This window comes from Leopardus geoffroyi, chromosome B4 (genome assembly GCF_018350155.1).
Source record: "Leopardus geoffroyi isolate Oge1 chromosome B4, O.geoffroyi_Oge1_pat1.0, whole genome shotgun sequence".
NCBI lineage: Eukaryota > Metazoa > Chordata > Mammalia > Carnivora > Felidae > Leopardus > Leopardus geoffroyi.
The window spans coordinates 29,741,820-29,765,546 of NC_059341.1; the positions used below are offsets into that span (position 1 = coordinate 29,741,820).

The 23,727-nt window shown below is 35.5% G+C and overlaps 1 protein-coding gene across 12 annotated transcripts in view; it reads left to right on the plus strand.

Annotated features, from left to right (window-relative positions):
• LOC123590304 (coiled-coil domain-containing protein 7-like) overlaps positions 1 to 23,727 on the plus strand; it is a 292,262-nt gene that overhangs the window by 218,517 nt on the left and 50,018 nt on the right. For 11 of the 12 annotated variants that reach the window (XM_045463300.1, XM_045463308.1, XM_045463304.1 and 8 more), the window contains one exon: positions 19,935 to 20,039. In XM_045463300.1, coding sequence (XP_045319256.1) covers positions 19,935 to 20,039 — 105 coding nt within the window. Of the gene's footprint in view, positions 1 to 4,965; positions 5,025 to 19,934; positions 20,040 to 23,727 lie in introns of all 12 variants that reach the window. The other variant, XR_006708711.1, reaches the window with a different exon arrangement.

Below are 23,727 nucleotides of genomic sequence, written 5' to 3' on the forward strand. Positions count from 1 at the left end.
TGGATACTAACCCTTTATTAGATATGTCATTTACAAATATCTTTTCCCATTCTAAATGTTGCCTTTTAAGTTTGTTGATTGTTTCTTTCCCTGCACAGAAGTTTATTTGTTTGTTTATTTTGATAAATTCTGAAAGGTTCCTGTTTGCTTTTGTTTCCCTTGCCTCAGGAGATGTATCTAGTAAGAAGTTGTTATGCTGATGTCAAACAGTTTGCTGCCTGTGTTCTCCTCTAGGATTTTGATGGTATCCTGTGTTATATTTATGCCTTTCATCCATTTTGAATTTATTTTTGTGTTTGGTTTAAGGAAGTAGTCCAGTTTCCTTCTTTTGCATGTTGCTGTCCAGTTTTCCCAAGACCATTTGTTGAAGAGACTGTCTTTTTTCCATTAGAAATTCATTCCTGCTTTGTTGAATATTAGTTGACCCTATAGGTGTATGTCCATTTATGGGTTTCCTATTCTGTTCCATTGATCTATGTGGTGTGTGTGTGTGTGTGTGTGTGTGCCAGTACCATGCTGTCTTTGTTTTTCTTGAATGTTTATTATTTTTGAAGAAGAGAGACAGAGCGTGAGCAGGGGAGGAGCAGAGAGAAAGGGAGACACAGAATCCAAAGTGGGCTCCAGGCTCTGAGCTGTCAGCACAGAGACTGATGCGGGGCTCGAACTCACAAACCATGAGATCGTGACCTGAGCCTAAGTTGGATGGTTAACTGACTGAACCACCCAGACACCCCTATGCTGTCTTGATCACTACAGCTTTGTAATATAACCTGAAGTCTGGAATTGTGATGCCTCTAGCTTTGATTTTCTTTTTCAAAATTCCTTTGACTATTCAGGGTCCTTTGTGGTTGCATACAACGTTTGGATTGTTGGTTCTAGCTCTGTGAAGAATGTTGGTATTATTTTGATAGGGATTGCATTAAACGTGTGGATTACTTTGGGTAGTATAGACATTTTAACAATATTTGTTCTTCCAATTCATGAGCTTTGAATGTTTTTCCATTTCTTTCTGTTATCTTCAATTTCTTTCATAAGTCTTCTACAGTTTTCAGAGTATAGGTATATCACCTCTTAGGTTATGTTTATTCCTAGGTGTTTTATGGTTTTGGTACAATTGTAAATGGGATCAATTCCTTGAATTGTCTTTCTGCTGATTCATTATTGGTGTATAGAAATGCAACAGATTTCTGTACATTGACTTTGTATCCTGTGACATTATTGATTTCGTGTGTCAGTTCTAGCAACTTTTGTGGTGGAGTCTTTTCAATTTCTACATAGAATATCATGTCATCTGCAAATTGTGAAAGTTTGACTCCTTCCTTGCTAATTTGGATGCCTTATATTTCTTTTTGTTGTCTGATTTCTGAGGTTACAACTTCCAGTACTGTTAAAGAACAATGGTGAGAATGAGCATCCAGTCTTATTTCTAACCATACGGGAAAAGCTATCAGTTTTTCTGTTTGAGATGATATTAGCCATGGATCTTTCACATATGGTCTTTATTATGTTGAGTTATGTTTCCTCTGTCCTTTCTTTGTTGAGAGGTCTAATCAAGGCTGGATGCTATATTTTGTCAAATGTTTTTTCTGCATCTATTGAGAGTATCATGATTCTTATCCTTTCTTTTATTATTTTGGTTGTACCACGTTGATTGATTTGCAGATATTGAACCACCCCTGTAGCCGGTGAATAAATGCCTCTTGATCATGGTAAATAATTCTTTTAATGTACTGTTGGATTTGATTTGTTAGTATTTTCTTTAGAATTTTTGCATCTATGTTCATCAGGGATATTGGCCTGCAGTACTTTTTAAAAAAAATGTTTATTTTTAACAGAGAGAGAGAGAGAGAGACAGAGCATGAGCAGGAGAGGGGCAGAGAGAGAGGGAGACACAGAATCTGAGCAGGCTCCAGGCTCTGAGCTGTCAGCACAGAGCCTGACACAGGGCTCGAATTCACAGGCCACGAGATCATGACCTGAGCCGAAGTCGGATGCTTAACTGACTGAGCCACCCAGGCACCCCTGTAATATTCTTTTTTAGTGGGGTCTTTGTCTGGTTTTGGAATTAAAATAATACTGACTTCATAGAATGAGTTTGAAAATTTTCCTTCCATTTCTATTTTTTTTTTTGCAACAATTTAAGAATGATAAATTTAAACTCGTCTTTAAATATTGATAGAATTCCCCTGTGAAGACATCTGGCCCTGGACTTTAGCTTGTTGGGAGATTTTTGATTACTGATTCAATATTTTTGCTGATTATTGGGCTGTTCAAATTTTCTATTTCTTCCTGTTTTTTCTGGTAGTTTATATCTTTCTAGGAATTTATCCATTTCTTCCAGATTACTCAATTTATTGACATATAATTTTTCATAATATTCTTTTATAATTTTATTTCTGTGATCGCCCCCTCTCTTTCGTGATTTTTATTTGGGTTCTTTCTCCTTTTTTTGGATAAATCTGGCTAGAGTTATCAATTTTATTAATTCTTTCAAAGAGCCAGCTCCTGGTTTCCTTGATCTGTTCTACTGTTTTGCTTTTTTGTTTGTTTCTATACATTTATTTCATCTCTAATCTTTATTATTTCCCTTCTTCTGCTGGCCCTAGGCTTCATTTCTTGTTGCTTTTCTAGCTCCTTTAAGTGTAAGGTTTGGTTGTGTATTTGAGATTTTTCTTGCTTCTTGAAGTGAGCCTATATTGCTATATACTTCCTTCTTATAATTGCTTTTGCTGCATCTTGAAGGTTTTAGACTATCATTTTTTCATTTTCGTTTGTTTCCATGTACTTTTTATTTCTTCTTTAATTTCCTGATTGTCCCATTCATTCTTTAGTAGGATGTTCTTTAACTTCCATGTATTTGTGGTCTCTCCAAATTTTTTCTTATGGTTGACTTGAAGTTTCATAGAGGTGTATTGGAAAATATATATGATATGATCTCAGGCTTCTTTTTTTTACTATTTATGCTTGATTTGTGACACAGAATGTGATCTGTTTTGGAGAATGTCCCATGTGCACTTATAAAGAATGTGTATTCTGCTGCTTTAGGATGAAATGTTCTGATTATATCTTTTAAGTCCATCTGGTCCAAATATCATTCAAAGCCATTGTTTCCTTATTGATTTTTTGCTTAAGTGATCTTTACTTGATGTTAGTGGGATATTAAAGTCACCTACTCTTATTCTATTATTATCAATGAGTTCCTTTATGTTTTTATTAATTGTTTCATATATTTGGGTTCTTCTAAGTTGGGGGCATAAATATTTGCAATTGTTAGATCTTTTTTGATAGAAACCTTTATTATGATACAGTGTCCCTCTTCATCTCTTGCTACAGTCTTTGGCTTAAAATCTAGTTTGTCTGATATAAGTATGGCTACTCCGGCTTTCTTTTGATGTCCATTAGCATGCTAAATTATTCTTCAGCCTCTCACTTTCAATCTGTAGGTGTCTTCAGTTCTAGAATGAGTCTCTGGTAGGCAGCATTTTGTTTTTTTTGTTTTCATTTTTTTTATCCATTCCTAAACTCTATGTCTTTTCATTGGAGCACTTATTCCATTTACATTAAGAATAATTATTGATAGATATTAATTTAATGTAATTGTATTATTGTCAAGTAATTGTTTCTGGAGATTTTCTCTGTTGCTTTCTAGTCTTTGTTGCTTTTGGTCTTTCTTTCCACTCAAAGAATGCCTATTAATGTTTCCTGCAGGGCTGGTTTAGTAGTCACGAACTCCTTTAGTTTGTGTTTGTCTGGGAAATGCTTCATCTCTCCATCTATTCTGAATGACAGCCTTGCTGGGTAGAATATTCTTGGTTCCAGATTTTTCCCTTTCAGCACGTTGAATATTTTCTGCCACTCCCTTCTTGCCTGCCATGTTTCTGAGGAGGGATCTTTTGCTAACCTTATTGACTTCCCTTGTAAGAAGGGAATTCTTTTGTCTTGTTGCTTTTAGGATTTTTTCTTTATCTCTATATTTTGCAACTTTATGATATGTCTTGGTGTTGACCAGCTTTTGTTGATTTTGATGGGAGTTCTCTGTGCCTCCCAGATTTGGATGTCTGTTTCTTTCCCCAGATTAGGGATGTTTTAAGCTATAATTTTCTCATATAAGCCTTCTGCCAACTTTTACTTCTCTTCTTCTGGAACCTATACAATATGAATGTTATTATGTTTTATGGAGTCACTGAGTTTTCTAAGTCTACATTCATGATGCAATATTTTTATATCCCTCTTTTTTTCAGCTTCATTTCTCCATAATTTTATCTTCTATATCATTTATTCCTTCCTCTCTTACTTCATCCTTGTGGTTATTATATCTAGTCATTTTTGAATCTTGGTTATTGTATTTTTGTTTTTGCCTAATTTTTAAGTCTTTTCTCTTTGTGGTAAGATACTCTCCGGTGTCTTCTATGATTTTCTCAAGCCCAGCTATTATCTTTATGATTGTTGATTTAAATTCTGGATCATGCAGGGGTTCCTGGGTGGCTCAGTCAGTTAAGTGTCCAACTTCAGCTCAGGTCATGATCTCACAGTTTGTTAGTTCGAGCCCCACATCAGGCTCTGTGCTGACAGCTCACAGCCTGGAGCCTACTTCAGATTCTGTGTCTTCTTTCTCTCTGCCCCTCCCCAGCAAATGTTCTGTCTCTGTCTCTCAAAAATAAATAAACATTAAAACGTTTTTTTAAATTCTGGATCATGCATATTACTTATATCTGTTTATATTAGATCCCTGTACATAGCCATTTCTTGTTCTTTCTTTGGAGATGAATTCCTCCATCTTTGCATTTTGTCTAGGTCTCTGTCTTCATCTTTGTGTTATGAAAACCTGTTATATTTCCTGCTCCTGAAAGTAGTGGCTTTATGAGGAAGAGGTCTTTTAGTGTCCAGGGCCTGGCACTTTAGGAGGTGTCTCTGGTGTATGCTATGTGAACTCTGCTGCTGTTTTTTGGCCTTTCTTTCTCTCAGGTCAGTCCAATGCAGTTTCTACTTACCTGCTGGGGGGAGACTGGACCTTGGCCAGAGTGGTGAGTTTTTACTAGTTGTACTCTGGTCTGCTTGTTAAGAGACCTAATGCTGTTTCCACTAGAGCTGAAGCTTTGTAGAACTCTATAGTCAGTGAACATGTGCCTGTTGGGGGTGGGCAGAGGGGTTGTGCTGGTCTTCTGGGGGAAGAACCCACTGCTCTTGTTGTCAGGTACAGTTGGCCACAAAAAGCAGAACCTGCACAGTGCAGGGGGTGGAGCTTGGCATAAATGGTTTAGGCTGCCACTGTTGGTGCTGTGCTGTTTACTGAGGTTAGTATATGCTAATGGGTGGGATAGGTAACTGGCACCAGCAAGCTCCTCAGTCCCAAGAGAGGGAAGCTGGCACCTTTGAGAAGCCCTCTCAGAAGGGCAATATTCCCTTGTGTGTCACAGGCATCACTCAGATTGCTGCCTTCAACCTGTCTGGGTCTGGGCCATCTGCCCTCCTGGTAGACCCTTGGGGTCTATCCCACGCAGGCTGGTAGAGTTTTTAAACTCCAAACTTTATGGACCTGTCATGGTGGGGACCTGTGCTGTTGCTCTGGGGGAGGATCTCACCACTCTGGGGTTGCTCAAGTTTGTTCCAGAAGGGCAGTTTCACCAAAGCACCAGAGGTATGGAGTTTGAAGTAAATCACAGCAAAAAGCCAGTGTGCAGGTTAGCCACCCTCAGCAGGTGTCTCTGCACATATCCTGAGGGAGGGGCAGTAAATGGTACCCACTGGCTCTTTGATCCCTAGAGAGGCAATGCCACCTCTTCTAGATATGCTGGGATGCTCCCTGGTGACCCCAGGGTAACCACAGGTCACACTGTGGGCTATTTGCCCTCTTTTTCCATAGGGGCATTGCAGTGCCCTCAGGGTTCCACACCAGCCATGCTACAGACCTCTAAAACTCCAGTCTTTGGGCCCAGCTGGTTGTAAAACTCTTGATAATCAGCCCTTCTCACTTTCCCAGTCAGTGTTTTTGAAAAAGTGTTTTCCTTGTCCAACCCCCTATGTGCTCCTCTCTCCTCCTCCTCCTCCTCCTCCTCCTCTTCCTTCTCTTTCTCTTTCTCTCTCCCTCTCTCCTCTCTCCATGACCAGGTTTCCCTCCCTCTGCAGCACCCATGATCCATTTCTCCTCCAAACCATGTCTCCACACCTCCTACCTTCCAGGATATGACCTTTTCTCTCCCTCTATTTGTGCAGTTTGTTCTTTCAGTTTCCAGATTGATTTCTTGTGTAGTCAGAATGACTTGATATTCATCTAGCTGTGTTCAAGGGATGAGGCAAACCTAAGGTCCTCCTACTCAACCATCTTAGCTCCTCCCTGAGATTTTATATAAGCATAGGTAATAATCATATTTCCTGTCATAATTTTTATATAGCAAGAAGAAAGGATCTTTAAAAATAACACTATAACGTCCCAGAGTCTAAGAAAAGAAAGTTTATATAATGTCAGTAACATGATAGATAACAAAACATATAATAGTACATATACTAGGCTAAATAAATTATGATATAGGTCATTATTCTCATTGCTTAATTACAGATATTTTTATCAACATAAAACTAAAAAGAAAAATTCATTATATGTCATCTCAACAGATTTCTTCTGCCTTTATTATAGAACTCAGTTTATCTTAATCATTTTAATTAGACCCATCTAGCCTTATCTTCTTCTTACCCTCCCTTTATAAAAGTAGCAATTGCAATAGTTACAATTTATTGAGATGTTTAATATGCACCAGACACTATGGGATCCCATTTTATAGATAGAGGATTAAAGAAAACTTAAAATGGTTAAATGACTTAACTAATATAATCACATAGATTCTAAGAAGAGCCAAGATTTGAATGTAGGATTTCTTTTTCTACTAGGAATTTGTTTTAAAGTCTGTATTCATTAACACTATTTATATATTGATTTTAGTGATTATTTAATTATTATTTCACTTTATAATCCTCAATTCTAAAGGCCCATTTTCTTTTCCTCACAATTGCTCACTCATTATATCAGGGTAAATTTGGGTAAAGCCCTCTGAATTATAGAAAGTGGAGCCAGTTCTAGAACTTTTAGTTAAGTCTCAGCTGCATGTACAATGCTGGCTGGACATCCTTCTCTATACAGTCATACCTGACTATGCAGTAGGTATTTTGGAATCCACAGGCTCCAAGAACTCAATATTTTAAAAGAAAAACTCATCTTTACTCCAGACATGCTCATCTTTGTTATCTTTTATTATTATGGCAAATGAACAATACAAATTGTACAAAGAAAACAGCAATAACTAATATGCTTACCACCCAGACCCAGAAACTAGCCTCTGTTGCTTCAATGGCTTCTAGGCCTTTATTTTGTCTATTTATCTATTATCTATCTATCTATCTATCTGTCAGTCAGTCATCATCATCATCTTCTTCATCTATGTATCACTTATCTATCTTTGTGGGTACATAAATATTATATACTGTATTCTTCATCTTAACATTAGAATATTACATGTAAAACTAAACATACCCACCTAATCCCCATCATTTGACTGTCACCATGATTTCAAGTTATCTTTTGTCCCTTAAGAGTTAACCATTAATCTTATTTTCATGTGTGCATTTTATTCCATAGAAATATATGTCATGTGGGGCGCCTGGGTGGCTCAGTTGGTTAAGCGTCCAACTTCAGCTCAGGTCATGATCTCACGGATAGTGGGTTCGAGCCCCGTGTCAAACTCTGTGCTAATAGCTTGGACCCTTGAGCCTGCTGTGGATTCTGTGTCTCCCTCTCTCTGCCCCTCCCCTTCTCTCTCTCTCTCTCTCTCTCTCAAAACTAAATAAAAACATTTAAAGAATTTTAAAAAGGAAATATATGTCCTGTTTCTGTACAGTTTCAAAATGTGCACTAATAATATAATACATTTTATTATTGGTAGAATTGAATTTAACTGCTGATTAATATTTAGGATGGAGCAAGAAGGTATTATGCTAAGCAAAATAAGTTAGAGAAAGACATAATACCATATTTCACTTGTATATGTGGAATTTAAGAAACAAAACAGATGAGCAAAAGGAAAAGAGAGAGGCAAATCAGAAAACAGACTCTTAACTACAGAGAACAAACTAACGATTATCAGAGGTGGGTGAGGGGATCGGTTAAATAGGTGATGGGGATCAAATAGGTGGGTGGGAATCACTTGTTGTGGTGAGCACCTGGGGTTATATTGAAGTGTTCAATCACTATATTGTACACCTGAAACTAATATTACACTGTATGTTAACTAACTGGAATTTAAATAAAACTTTAAGAAGAGAGACAGCAGGAAAATAACATAATTGAAACAAAAACTTACTTCTCAATAACTGCTTTAAACATAAATGGACTAAAATATACAGTCAAAAAGCAGAGACTGGATGAATGGATTTTTAAAAATCCATCAATATGCTGCCTACAAGAGACTCACTTTAGCTTTAAGGATACTCATCAACCCAAAGTAAATTGATGGAAAACTCCACACAAATGTCAAGCAGAAGAAATCAGAACAGGAGTGGCTACATTTATATTACATAAAATAGACTTTCAGTTGAAATTAGTCCAAATAGACAAAGAAGATCAGTGAATAGTGAGAAAGGGGTAATTTTAGAAAGAAGATATAATAATAATTATACATGTACATACCTTTATACTAAAGCAGATATGAAGAAAAATTTTATAGGGAGAAATACATAGAGATACAATACAGTAAGGGGCTTCAATACTTACTTCCGACATTGGATAGATACAGAAAATAAGGACTTAAATAACACTGTAAACCAAATATACCTAACAGATATATACAGAACTTTACATATAAAAGCAACAGAATACACATTATTCTTTTTTTAAAGGGTGTAAATAATTTATTTATTTATTTTTCAATATATGAAATTTATTGTCAAATTGGTTTCCATACAACACCCAGTGCTCATCCCAAAAGGTGCCCTCCTCAATACCCATCACCCACCCTCCCCTCCCTCCCACTCCCCATCAACCCTCAGTTTGTTCTCAGTTTTTAAGAGTCTCTTATGCTTTGGTTCTCTCCCACTCTAACCTCTTTTTTTTTCCTTCCCCTCCCCCATGGGTTTCTGTTAAGTTTCTCCGGATCCACATAACAGTGAAAACATATGGTATCTGTCTTTCTCTGTATGGCTTATTTCACTTAGCATCACACTCTCCAGTTCCATCCACGTTGCTACAAAGGGTCATATTTCATTCTTTCCCATTGCCACATAGTACTCCATTGTGTATATAAACCACAATTTCTTTATCCATTCATCAGTTGATGGGCATTTAGGCTGTTTCCATAATTTGGCTATTGTTGAGAGTGCTGCTATAAACATTGGGGTACAAGTGCCCCTATGCATCAGTACTCCTGTATCCCTTGGGTAAATTCCTAGCAGTGCTATTGCTGGGTCATAGGGTAGGTCTATTTTTAATTTTCTGAGGAACCTCCACACTGTTTTCCAGAGTGGCTGCACCAATTTGCATTCCCACCAACAGTGCAAGAGGGTTCCTGTTTCTCCACATCCTCGGCAGCATCTGTAGTCTCCTGATTTGTTCATTTTGACCACTCTGACTGGCGCAGAATACACATTATTCTTAAGAACACAGGAAGCATTCTTCAGGATAGATCATATGTTGGGCTACAAATTTAAGAATATTGAAATCATATTAAATATTTTTAATGACCAGAATAGTATGAAGATAACAATCAATAATGGAAAAAGTGGAAAATTTTACAAGTATATGAAAATTAGGCAGCACATTCCTGCACAACCAATCAAGAGGTAAATCAGAGGGGTGCCTGGGTGGCTCGGTCGGTTAAGCATCCGACTTTGGCTCAGGTCATGATCTCACAGTCCGTGAGTTCGAGCCCCGCGTCGGGCTCTGTGCTGACCGCTCAGAGCCTGGAGCCTGTTTCAGATTCTGTGTCTCCCTCTCTCTCTGCTCCTCCCCTGTTCATGCTCTGTCTCTCTCTGTCTCAAAAATAAATAAACGTTAAAATTAAAAAAAAAGAGGTAAATCAGAAAGCATCTTGAGACCAATAAAAATGAAAAACAACATACAAAAACTTATGAGTTGTAGATATTTACATTAAGAGAAAAGACAGATCTGAAATGAATAATCTAACTTTATTCTACAAGGAATTAGTAAAAGAAGAAGCCCCAAATTTTTTTGAAGCCCCAAATTAGCAGATGTTTGAAGCCCCAAATTAGCAGAAGGAAGGAAATAATAAAAATGATAGCTGAAATAAATGAAATAGAAACTGGAAAGACATTAGAAACAAATCAATAAAACAAAGAATTGGATTTTTTAAAACATAAACTAAATTTACAAACTTTTAGCTGGACAACCAAGAAAAAAAGGAAGGACTCATCTAACTGTGATGAGTCTTATGAGTTTTATGACTGAAAAAGGAAACATTAGATCAGTAAAATATAGAATACTGGTTATTAATCCGAAGGGTATAGGGTACTGTTCACCAGTTACTAAACCCAGAGGAGAACTGCAAACACTTTTTTCCATGTCATTTGACATGAGAGTTGCTAATGAAAACACAATGCAGTCAAGCACTGAATGGAACAACACTTTACGTACATAGAGAGACTAAGCAAGATTAGCTTCAGTAGTGCAGCTTAGTGTTCCATGGTCAGTGAGTCTTTTCCAGTGGCTGATGGCAAGCAGTTTTCGTATGTACATTCCTCCTGTGCCACAGTAGAAGGAACAGTCCCATCTGGTCAGAGGACAGATAAAACACTGGAGTTGTCTAGGTTCCATATGACTCACAATCTCCAAAGACATATTGATCATTCATTGAGTGCAGAAAAAGGAAAGATAATTTTCACACAGTGTGGTAAGCCTGGCACAGTTTGTATGAGTACTATCTCTCTTGGTGAGAAATGTCCCAAATCCAAGACTCATTCTTTTTTTGTTAATATGTATATTTTTAATTAAATTATAATTATCATACAGCATTTTATTAGTTTTAGGTGTACAATAAAATAGTTCAACAATTCTATGCGTTATTCACTGTTCATCACAATTAGTATACTCTTAATCCTCTTCAACTATTTCACCCATCCACCCACCCCTCCCCAAGGCAGCCACAAGTTTGTTCTCTATGTTTAAGAGTCTAGTTTTTATTTATCTCTTTTTTCTTTGCTTGCATGTTTTGTTTCTTAAAATCCACATATGAGTGAAATAATATGGTATTTGTCTTTCTCTGACTGACATATTTCACTTAGCAATAACCTCTAGATCCATCCATATTGTTTCAAATGGCAAGATTTCATTCTTTTTACAGCTGAACAATATTCCATTGTGTGTGTGTGTGTGTGTGTGTGTGCGTGTGCACCATCTCTTTATCCATTCATCATTTGATGCACACTTGGGTTACTTCCATATTTTGGATATTTCAAATAATACTATAATAAACATAGGGGTGCAAATAAGCCCAATGGTGGCATTATTGGATTTTTAATTTTTTGAGGAACCTCCAAATTGTTTTGTATGGTGACTGCACCAACTTGTATACCTACCAACAGTGAACAAGGGTTCCTTTTTCTCCACATCCTCACTACCACGTTTTGTTTCTTGTATTTTTTACTTAAGCCATTGTGACAGATGTGAAATGATATCTCATTGTGGCTTTGATTTACAATTCCCTAATGATTAGTGATGTTGAGCATCTATTCATGTGTCTGTTGGCCATCTGTATGTCTTCTTTGGAAAAATGTTTGTTCGTGTTCCGAGCCCACTTTTAATTGGATTATTTGTTTTCTTGGCGTTGAGTTGTATAAATACTTTATATATTTTGGATATTGACCCTGTATCAGATATAACATTTGCAAATATCTTCTCCAAATCAGTAGAGTGACTTTTTGTTTTGTTGATGATTTCCTGTGTTGTAAAAAGTGGTTATTTGTTATAGTCCAACAGCTTAAATTTGCTTTTCTTTCCCATGTCTAAGGATATATATCTAAAAAAAATGTTTCTATGGCTAATGTCAAAGAGATTACTGCCTGTTTTCTTCTAGGAATTTTACAGTTTCAGGTCTACATTTAGGTCTTGAATCTATTTTGAGTGTATTGTGTATGGTGAGAGAGAGTAGACCAAATTCTCTCTTTTGCATGTAGCTGTTCAGGTTTTCCAGCACCATTTGTTGAAGACATTCTTTCTGCCCATTGGATATTCTTGCTTCTGTTGTCATAGGCTAATTGACCATAAAAGAGTGGGTTTATTTCTGGACTCTTTATTCTGTTCTAGCGATCCATGTGTCTTTTTGAGCCAATATTATACTGTCTTGATTACTACAGATTTGTAGTGTATCTTGAAATCTCGGATTGTGATACCCCCAGCTTTGTTTTATTTTTCAAGATTGCTTTGATATTCTGTCTTTTGTGGTTCCATACAAATTTTAAGATACTTTCTCCTAGTCCTGTGAAAAATGCTATTTGTATTTTGATAGGGATTGCATTGAATTGGTTGATTACTTTGCATGGTATGGACATTTAAATTAACAATATTAGTTCTCCCAATTTGAGTGGAACATCATTACTTGTGTCGTCTTCAGTTACTTTTATCAATGTTTTATGATTTTCGTAGTGAAGGTCTTTTACCTTCTTGGCTAAGTTTATTCCTAGGAATTTTATTCCTTTTGTTGGTGCAATTGAAAGTGGAGTTGTTTTGTTTTTTAAGTTTTTATTCAAATTCCACTTAGTTAACTTACAGGGCAAGTTTCAGGTAAACTTAGTTTCGGGTAAACAATGTAGCGATTTAAGAAACAACACAGATGGACTGAGTATAGGAATAAACCTAACCAGAGGTAAAAGATCTATACCCTGAAAATGATAAAACACTAATGAAAGAAATTGAAGATGACACAAATAAATGGAAAAACAACCCATCTCATTTACTGGAAGAACAAATATTTTTAAAATGTATTTATTTCCCAAAATAAATCTAAAATATACATTTAATGCAATCCCTATCAAAATACCACCAACATTTTTCACAGAGCTATAACAAACAATTCTAAAATTTGTATAGAACCACAAAAGACTCCAGATAGCCAAAACAATTTGGTAAAACAAAAGCAAAAACGGAGGAATCACAACTCCAGACTTCAAGTTATATTGATCAAAGCAGTATGATAATGGCACAAAGACAAACACATAGATCAAAAGAACAGAATAGAAAACCCAGAAATGAACCCACAACTATATAGTTAATTGGTTTTTAACAAACAAGGAAATAATATCCAATGGAAAAAAGTTCATGTACTTTTTTTTCTTTTCTGTTTGATCCATTAATATTTTAGTAGCATGTTGTTTAATCTGCATGTATTTTTGATCTTTCCAGATTTTTTTCTTGTGATTGACTTCTAGTTTCATAGTGTTGTGGTCAGAAAAGGTGCATGGTATGACTTCAAAGGTTTTGTATTTTATTCAGGCCTGTTTTGTGACCTAATATGTGATCTATTCTGGAGAACGTTCCGTGTGCAATTGAAAAGAATTCAAAGCCTTTGCTTTTTGTTGATTTTATGTTTAGATGATTTGTCCTGTGATGTAAATGAGGTGCTAAACTCCCCTCCTATTATTTCAATAGTTTGTTATTATTTTATATAGTTCAGTGTTCCCATGCTTGGTACATAAATATTCACAATGTTAGATCTTCTTGTTGTATTGTGTAGTGCCCTTCTTTGTTTCTTGTTACAGTCTTTGTTTTAAAGTCTAGTTTGTCTAATAGAAGTATTGCTACTCTTTTTGATATCCATTTGTGTGGTAGATGTTTCTCCATCCCCTTTCTTTCGATGTACAGGTGTCTTTAGGTCTAAAATGAGTCTCTTGTAGGCAGCATGTAGTTGGTCTTGATTTTAATCCACTCTTACACCCTATGTCTTTTGATTGCAGCATTTAACCCATTTACATTAAAAGTAATTACTAATATATATGTGTTTATTGTGATTTTGTTAGTTGTTTTGTCATCATTTCTGGATATTTTCTCTGATACTTTCTTGTTTTGTCACTCTTAGTCTCTCCTTTCCTATCAAAGAGTCCCCTTTAATATTTCCGGACGGCTGCTTTATTGCTCACAAACATCTTTAGTTTTTGTTTGTCTGGGAAACTCTACCTCTCTTTCTATTCTGAATTGTAGACTTGCTGGTGAAATATTATTGGCAGCAGATTTTTCCCATTCAGCACTTTGAATATATCATGTCACTCCCTTCTGTCTTGCCAAGTTTCTGTTGAGAAATCTACAGCTAGCTTTATGGGTCTTCCCTTGTAAGTTAAGGATTTCTTTTGTATTGTTGCTTTTAAGGTTTTTTTCTTTATCACTATATTTTGGAAATTTAATTACAATATGTCTTGGTGTTGGTCTCTTTTGTTGCTTTTGATGGGAGTTCTCTGTGTCTCCTGGACCTGGATATCTGTTTCCTTCCCAAGATTAGGGAAGTTTTCAGCTATTATTTCTTCAAATAAATTTTCTGCCCCCTCTTCTTGCTCTTCTTTGGGAGCTCCTATTATACAAATGTTATTATGTTTGATGGAGTCTCTGAATTTCCTAAGTCTATACTTATGTTGCATAATTCTTCTTTCTCTTTTCAGTTCAACTTCATTAATTTCTAATAGTTTGTCTTCTGTTGTTAATAATTCATTCCTCTGCCTCAAGCATGTTTCTAATTTGCTTATTGCTGTCTTAATCTTGAATTTTTTTTTTACCTCTTTTATCTCTGTGGTATGGGTCTTATTCATGTCTTCCTTTCTCAAGCCTAGTGAATATCCTTATGATTGTTGCCTTAAATTCTCCATTAGGAATGTTACTTCTATATGTTTTGCTTAGATCTCTGGCCATGACTGTATTTTGCTCTTGCATTTGGGATGAATACCTCCATCCTGGCACTTTGTCTCAGTCTCTGCCTTGTTCTATTTGTTAGAAAAGCTAGTTATGTCTACTGCTTCTGACATTATGAATAAGAGGTCATGTATTGCCTAGGGCCTGTCACTTCTGGAAATGTCCCTACTGTGTGTTGTGTGTACTTTGCTGTTGTGTTTTGGCTGCTCTGTTTGTCATATGAAGAGATTCTCCTTGCCTGCTGTGGGCAGTGTTTGGTCCTTTGCCTGAATGTAGTGGGTTTTAACTAGGTGTGCTTGGTCTGTTTGTGAAATGAGGCCTGACACCACCTCTACCAGAACTGAAAGCCTACAGAACTCTCTGGTTGGGAGACATGGTATGGGCAGAGATTTGTACTGGTTTCTGGGGGAGGGACCCACCACACTGTCTAAGGCAAGTTCAACTGAGAACGGCAGTCCCACCAGCATAGGGCTTGGTGTATAAAGTTAGGCAGCCAATGTTAATGCTGTGCTGCTTCCCACAGGTATGCTGAGGGAAGGAAATTGGGAAATTGTGCCAGCCAATTCCTTTGTTCCTGGAGAGGTGTTACCATGAGTGCTGCCTCTCACTGACACACTCTGAGAAAAGCAAATAATCTCTCTCCTCTGTGCCCCAGGTGTTCTTCTGATCACTGTTTCCAAGTTCTCTGCCTCCAGGTTGTTTCCCTGCCTTCCCTCCAGGAGCAGTGCAGCGTCCTCTGAGCTCTTTGCTAGCAAAGTCCACTGACCTTTAAAACTTTAGGCTCTAAGGACACCTGGTGGCTAAGTCGGTTAAGTGTGTTTGAATTTGGCTCAGGTCACCATCTCACAGTTCATGAGTCTGAGACCTGTTTTGGGTTCTCTGCTGTCAGCTGGCAGCCTACTTAGGATCCTCTGTTCCACTCTCTATGTCCCTCTGCCACTGGTTCTCACTCTCTCTCTTTCAAAAATAAATAAATATTAAAAAAAAAACTTTCCAGGCTTTAAGGTACACTGATTGCAATAACTCACAAAATTCAGCCCCTCTAATTTTCCAAGCCAGTGGATTTGGGAAAACATTCTCCTTGTGCAATCTCATGTGTTTCCTTTCTCTCTCAACCTTCTCTGTAACCACAGCTCCCTCCCGTCTGCAACACCCATAATTCATTTCTCCCCTAAACCAATTCTGCATACTTCCTACCTTCTTTTATATGGGCTTTTTCTTCCCTCTTGTGAATTTGTTCTGTCAATCTTCAGGTTGGTTTCTGGAATATTTAGGATGTTTGATAGTTATTTAAGTTGTATTTGTGGGAAGAGGTGAGCCCAGGGTCCTCCTACTCAGCTGTCATCTTTCCTTAAAACCCAGAAGAATTAATATTGTTAAAATACCCATACAACCCAAAGCCATCTACAGATTTAATGTGGTCACTATGAATGGCAATTCCACAGCAATAGAAAATATATCATAAAAATTGTGTGAGAAAGAAAGAAAGAAAGAAAAAATCTACAAATAGCCAAAGCTATCTTAAGAAAGAAGAACAAATTTCCAGGCATCAGTCTTCCTGATTTTAAACTATATACTACAAAATTATTGTAATCAAAACTGGCATAAAACACAGCCACATAGACAAATGTAATGGAACCAAGAGTTCAGAAATAAACCTATGCCAGATACAGTCAACTAATATTATGCAAGGAAGCCAAGAATACTCAATGAGGAAATAAATTGTGTTGGAAAACATGAATATCCACATGAAAAAGAATAAAATTGATCCCTTATATACAAAAATCAACATAAAATGGATTAAAGAATAAACTGTGACAGTTTAGAAGAATCTCCTAGAAGACAGGGAAAAAGCTCCTTGATATTGATTTTGGCAATGACTTTTTAGGTAAGATACCCAAAGCACAAGCAACAAAAGCAAGTAGGACTAACCAAACTTAAAATCTGCACAGTAAAAGAAACAATCAGCAAAATGAAAAGGAAACCTGAAGAATAGGAAAAAATATTTATAAACTGCATATTGTATAAGAGGTCAATATCTAAAATATATCATATAACTCAATAGCATTAACACTAATCCAATTAAAACTGGGTAGAGGACCTGAATGTATACATTTTTCCAAAGAAAACATTCAAATCACAAGCAGGTAGGTGAAAAGATACTGAATGTAACTAATTGTCAAGGAAATACATATCAAAATCACAATAAGATATCATCTCACACCTGTTAGAATGGTTATTATTAAGGAGACAAAAAATAACAAGTGCTGGTGAGGATGTGGAGAAAAGGGAACCTGTATGCACCTTTGGTGGGAATGTAAATTGATACCTCCAATGGAAAACAATATGGAGGTTACTAAAAAATAAATAAATAAAATAAAATAAATAGAATTATTATGTGATTGAGCATAACTTCTAGGTATGTATCTGAAGAAAATGAAATCAGAACCCTAAAGAGATATCTACACTCCCACGTTCATTGCAGCATTATTCACCTTAGCCAAATAAGGAAAAAAATCTATGTATCTTTTTGGCAAATAAATGGATAAAGGAAATGTGGTAAATATATAAAGTGGAATATTATTCAGCCATAAAAAAGAAGATTTTCTTTGAAACAACATGGATAGACCTTGAAACTATTATGCTAAGTGAAATAAGTCAAACAGGAATGTCAAGTACTGTATTATTCCACTTATATATGTCATCAGAAAGTGCTAACTCATGGAAACATAGAGTATAATAGTGGTTGCCAGGGGCCTGAGAGTAGAAGAAATGGGGAAATGTTGGTCAAAGATTACAAACTTCAATTTATAAGATTAATAAGTTCTTGCGATGTAATATACAGCATGGTGACTATAGGTAACCATACTCTATACTGGAAAATTCCTAAGAAAGTACATCTTAAATGTTGTCACTATAAATGTAATATATTTTACTTATATTATATATTTTATATATTAAAGACTAAACAGTGTATATTTATATATACTTATTACATATACTTGTTTATATATGTGCTAATATATTTATCTATTTTATGCATATATGTAAGGTGATAGACATGTTAACATTGTGGTATTCAGTTTACAATATATAAGTGTGTCAAATTATTAAACTGTAAACCTTAAACTTATACAATATTATATGGCAATTATATCTCTATAAATTTGGGGAAATTTAAAAAGGAATGTATGTTTAAGTTTTGTAAGTTATATTTACCTTAAGATAATCTTCCATCATTTCTCTTGAGAACCATTATTATAATAACTATATTATAGATGACCTAACTTGTATTTTGGGAATGAACCCTACTAGATGATGCCATGCTGTTTTTTTAATAATTCTCAATTCTATTTCCTTACTTATTAATTTAAGATTTTTGCATTTTTATTCTAAATCAGTACTGTTAATGTGGCCGCCACTAGCCACATACAAATATTGAGCACTTTAAATGCAGGTAGTCTGAATTGAGATATACTATAAGTGTATCATACATACAAGTATTTGAAGACCTACTATGAAATTACTATAAATTAATTTATATTATATATATTTTTTTTCTGTGTAGTATTTTTATATCCCTATGCCAATTATGTCTGTCAATGTTAATACCCTTGCAGGGACTTTTTTGACTTTGTAAAAATAAATTCTCTTTTTATGTGCTATGGCATAGGATGTAATATAAAGAATCCCTCCCACACATTAAAATATGTGGGCCTGTAACTTTTGAAAAGGTTAGCTTAATTGTGAATTTTAATTTTTAATTGTTCTTTCCACTTTTTCTGGTATATTTTGCTCATTGGTATTGTTTTTGAAAGTGCTGATTTCCTCAAGATTTTAAATCTTATTTTCCTGTTACTAGATGATAGATATACTGGTAGGTAAATAATGATGTTTAACAAAGAAATATAACCTAGTTATTGGCTCTTAAATCCTACCCATATGTTAGAATTAATTCTTTTCTAAAATTAGGTAATTCTTTTGTGACAATAGCTGATGATTTCCTTTGTCCTACAAACATGCATAAAACTTTTTTATTACTTGAAAATATTTTACAATCTTGGAATCCCTTGCAAATATCTACATTTCTGGATTCCCTTGAGAATGTTGATGACCCAGGAACACCAGGCCTGCATTTGTAACAGTCAATTGGAGTAATAGCTTTTTATTTTTAATAAATGTATACTCTCCATTTCACTTCTGTTATTCATGCCACTCCAAACATCACCAGGTCATTTCACTCACATTGCATGCTTAGTCCAGGTAGACCTTTGAGTCTACTATCTAGAGACTAGGTTTTGGATTCTAAAAGAACAAAATTCATTTCAAGATTTTGCACTTGAGAATATGAACTTCCAAAATATTCGTAATCTTTCTCAGCTCTACTTCCCTTATCTATTAGATGGGAATGAAATACCTACTTCCTAGAATTATTGTGATGATTAAAAGAGATGATATTTGAAAAATGCTTAGTATATTATCTGACATATGGTAACTATTTGATAAAGTTTTAAAAATTATTAGACATGTTTGTATTCAATTGGATAATGTATGTTAAATTGTGAAGTAAATAAGGTTAAGGGGTGTACTTGTGATGAGCACAGCGTGTTGTATGTAAGTGTTAAATCACTGAATTGTACACCTGAAACTAATATTAACTAACTGGAATTTAAATAAAAACAAAACAAAAAAAATAAGGCTAAAGACACCTCAGATGGCTCAGTTAAGGGTCCAGCTCTTAATTTCAGCTCAGGTAATAATCTCAGGCTCATGAGATAGAGCCCCAAATCAGGCTCTGCACTGACAGCACAGAGCCTGCTTGGGATTCTCTCTCTCTCTCTCTCTCTCTCTCTTTGCCCCTCCCCTGCTCATGCTAAAAACAAACAAACAAACAAACAAACAAACAAGTGAACGAACTTAAAAAAAATAAGGCTGAATAACTATATGGTAAAATATTTCTAATTGTTTTTATGTGCTATAATTTTACTGTAAATAAAATTTTAGTTTTAAATCAACTAATTTGGCAATCTTATTATTCCAGTCAAAACTGAAGTAGCTTCAGAACTTCCAGATATGGCAGATATTCCAGCAATTAATCCATCAATTAGTGATCTAATACTTCAATTAGATTTAAACAAAGTAATAGGTAAGTAGAAATTTATGATGTTTGGGCAAGTAAAACACAGCCTAAGAGTTAAAGTATTTCAGCTCTAGTTCTGTTGTTAAAAGAAGATAAGAAATTCAAATGTAGGGCAGCCCTTCTCAATTTAAAAATAATTTTATTCTAATCAATCAATCTATATATCAATTAATATTCAGCTTTAAGTGAGTTAATTATGTGCTCATTAATCCACCAAACAAGCTTTCATTAGGTAATGCTTAATAGTTTTCCTTTTCTGTTTATAAAACAAAAATATATAGGATTCTCCCTAGATTGTGAATTTTTATAACAAACTTGATGTTATATGATCAGTTTCTTAGAGAACATAATTTTGATTTCTTATATCATTTGTAATAACAAGATGGAATAAGAAAAATGGTACTTTCACAAGATAGGCAATATAGCTGCTTTTTGATCTACTTATCACAAAGTTTGGACTTTTTTTTTGAAGTTGAGTCTTTTCATTAATTACAGTCCTTCTGTATTTTTTATTATTATTTACTTTATTTACTTTTAATTTACATCCAAGTTAGTTAGCATATAGGACAATGATTTCAGGAGTAGATTCCTGCTGGAGTCCAGCTCCAGCAGGTCCAGGGGTTCCCGAAGGATGAACAGCATCGGTGAAAAAGTGAAAATAAAACAAAACTAAAACAAAAATAAAAATAAAAAACTAAAATAAAAAGCTAAAATAAAAAACTAAAATAAAAATGGACACAAACAACAGCAGCGTGTTGAGCTGGCCGATTTATTGCAGTAAACGTGGCATTATATATACTAGTGATTTTCTTGTAACATACGTCATCTATGTTTTTCTAACATTACCCAATTCTAAAATTGTTCCTTTGTATAATCACCCAATAAGGAACAACATGATTGTTTTGTCATAACGTTACCTCCTGCCCTTTGCTTATTGATTAATTTCTTTTATTGTTTTTATTATGTATCTATGTTTATCTATAATTTATAAAGTATTTGCTTTGCTGTTTTCATGAAAGATCATTTATCTCTCAACACCTCAAGTGGAACAGTTATAAGGACATGACCTCTTAGTTGTTTCCCTGAACCATTTGTGGTTTTGAAGAACAAAAGTGTTCTCCTGGGTCCGAGGTGTCAGGAAGGGGGCCAAGAGGGCCTTAGAAACCCACGCCTTATACATTCTCAGAGAGACAGTGCACCTAGCAACCAATGAACCATTCTGTACTTTGACTAGGTTCAATCATCATCTGGAATGCCTCCTGGGGGCCAAGTGGGCCTAAGGGTTAGAGTGACCTGTGTCCATAGATACACTCCTTAGTTACCAGAGTGAGGTTTTCAAATCCATATGTCTCTCTTATACAGGCCCTTTTTTCTGGCAAAGGTATGAGGCGTCCATCCATAGGGGATGGTAAGGGCTAAACGTAAGGCCACACAATTTCTTGTAGAACCTTATTTTCTTTCCTACTGGTTCTGTTCCCAGAGGGCCTGTCAAGGGCAATTCTCCAACAGACAATACCCCAGGTAGTTTTAAGGCCAAACTACCTAAAAGCAGGAGTACAAGAATCTTCACTGTCGGTGGGCCACCTTGCAGTCACCAATCCGTCCACAGCCCGGGCTTTGCCACTCAAGTGGGGATAGCTCAGCTTCCAGCAGATTCCTTAATGTCCCTTTCCCATTTAGCCCATCTCCCCCTCCCACAATCCCTCCAGCAATCTTCTGTTCCCTATAGTTAAGAGTCTCTTATGTTTTGTCCCCCTCCTTGTTTTTATATTATTTTTGCTTCCCTTCCCTTATGTTTATCTGTTTTGTGCCTTAAATTCCTCATATGAGTTAAGTCATATGATATTTGTTTTTCTCTGACTGACTAATTTCATTAGCATAATACCTTTTAGTTCCATCCATGTAGTTGCAAATGGCAAGATTTTATTCTTTTTGATTGCTAAGTAATATTACATTGTATATATACCACATCTTCTTTATCCATTTATCCATCAATGGACATTTGGGGTCTTTCCATACTTTGGCTGTTGTCAATAGACCTGCAATAAATATTTGGGTGCATGTGCCCCTTTGAATTAGAATTTTTGCATAAAATGAAAATCCCAAAAGAGATCACAGGCAATAATATCTGTGACAGCTGTTGTAGCAACTTTTTTTTCTAGATGTGTCTCCTGAGACAAGGGAAACAAAAGCAAAAATGAACTATTGGGACCTTATCAAGATAAAAAGCTTCTGCACAGTGAAGGAAACAATCAGCAAAACTAAAAGGCAACTGACAGAATGGGAGAAGATATTTGCAAATGACATATCAGATAAAGGGTTAGTATCCAAAATATATAAAGAACTTATTAAACTCAACACCCAAAAAACAATCCAGTGAAGAAATGGGCAAAAGGCATGAATAGGCATTTTTCCAAAGAAGACATCCAGATGGCTAACAGACACAAGAAAAGATGCTCAACATCAATCATCATCAGAGATATACAAATCAAAATCATGATGAGATACCACCTCACACCTGTCAGAATGGCTGAAATTAACAATACAGGAAACTACAGATATTGGCAAAGATGTGGAGAAAGGGGAACCCTCTTACACTGTTGGTGGCAATAGAAACTAGAGCAGCCACTTTGGAAAACAGTACCTGGGTTCCTTGAAAGCTAAAAAATAGATCTATGACCTAGGAATTTTATTACTTGGTATTTACCCAAAGGATACAAAAGTACTGATTTGAAGGGAAACATGTACCCCAATGTTTATAGCAGCACTATCAACAATAGCCAAACTATGGAAAGAGCTCAAATGTCTGTTGACTGATAAATGGATAAAGAATGTGTTGTGTGTATGTATGTACATGTACTTTGTGTGGATGAAACTAGAATGTATTATGCTAAGTAAAATAAGTCAGAGAAAGACAGATACCAAATTATTTCATTCATATGTTGAATTTAGGAAACAAACAGATGAACAAATGGGAAGGAGAGGGAAAAGAGAGAGAAACAAATCATAAGAGACTGTTAATAATAGAGAACAAACTGAGGGTTGATTGAGGGAGGTAGGAGGGCTGGGTTAAATGGGTGATGGGTAAATGGGTGATGGGTGTTGAGGAATGTACTTGTTATGATGAGCACTGGGAGTTATATGTAAGTGATGAATCACTAAATTCTACTCCTAAAACAAATATTTGAAAATAAAAGAAATACCAATGGCATTTTTTACAAAAATGTTTAAAAACTACACTAAAATTTTCAGACCACAAAAGACTGCAAATAGCTAAAGAAATCTTGAGCATGACGGGCAAGGCTAGAGACATCACATAGTCTGATTTCAAACTATATTACAAAGATACAGTAATCAGGACAATATGTTGTTGACATAAAAATAGGTAAATAATTCCATGGAACAGAATACAGAGCACAGAAATAAACCCACTTACATATGGTCAACTGATTTTTGACAAAGATACCAAAAATATACAATGGGAAAAGCATAGTTTCTTCAATGCTGTTGGGAAAACTGGGTAACTTTATGCAAAAGAATGATCACCTATTTCCATAATACCATAATTCCAATCAATTCAAATGGATTAAAGACTTAAATCCTAAAACAATAATACTCATAGAAGAAAGCACAGGGGGATATCTTGATGTTGCTCTAAGCAATAATTTTGGATTTGATATCAAAAGCACAAGCA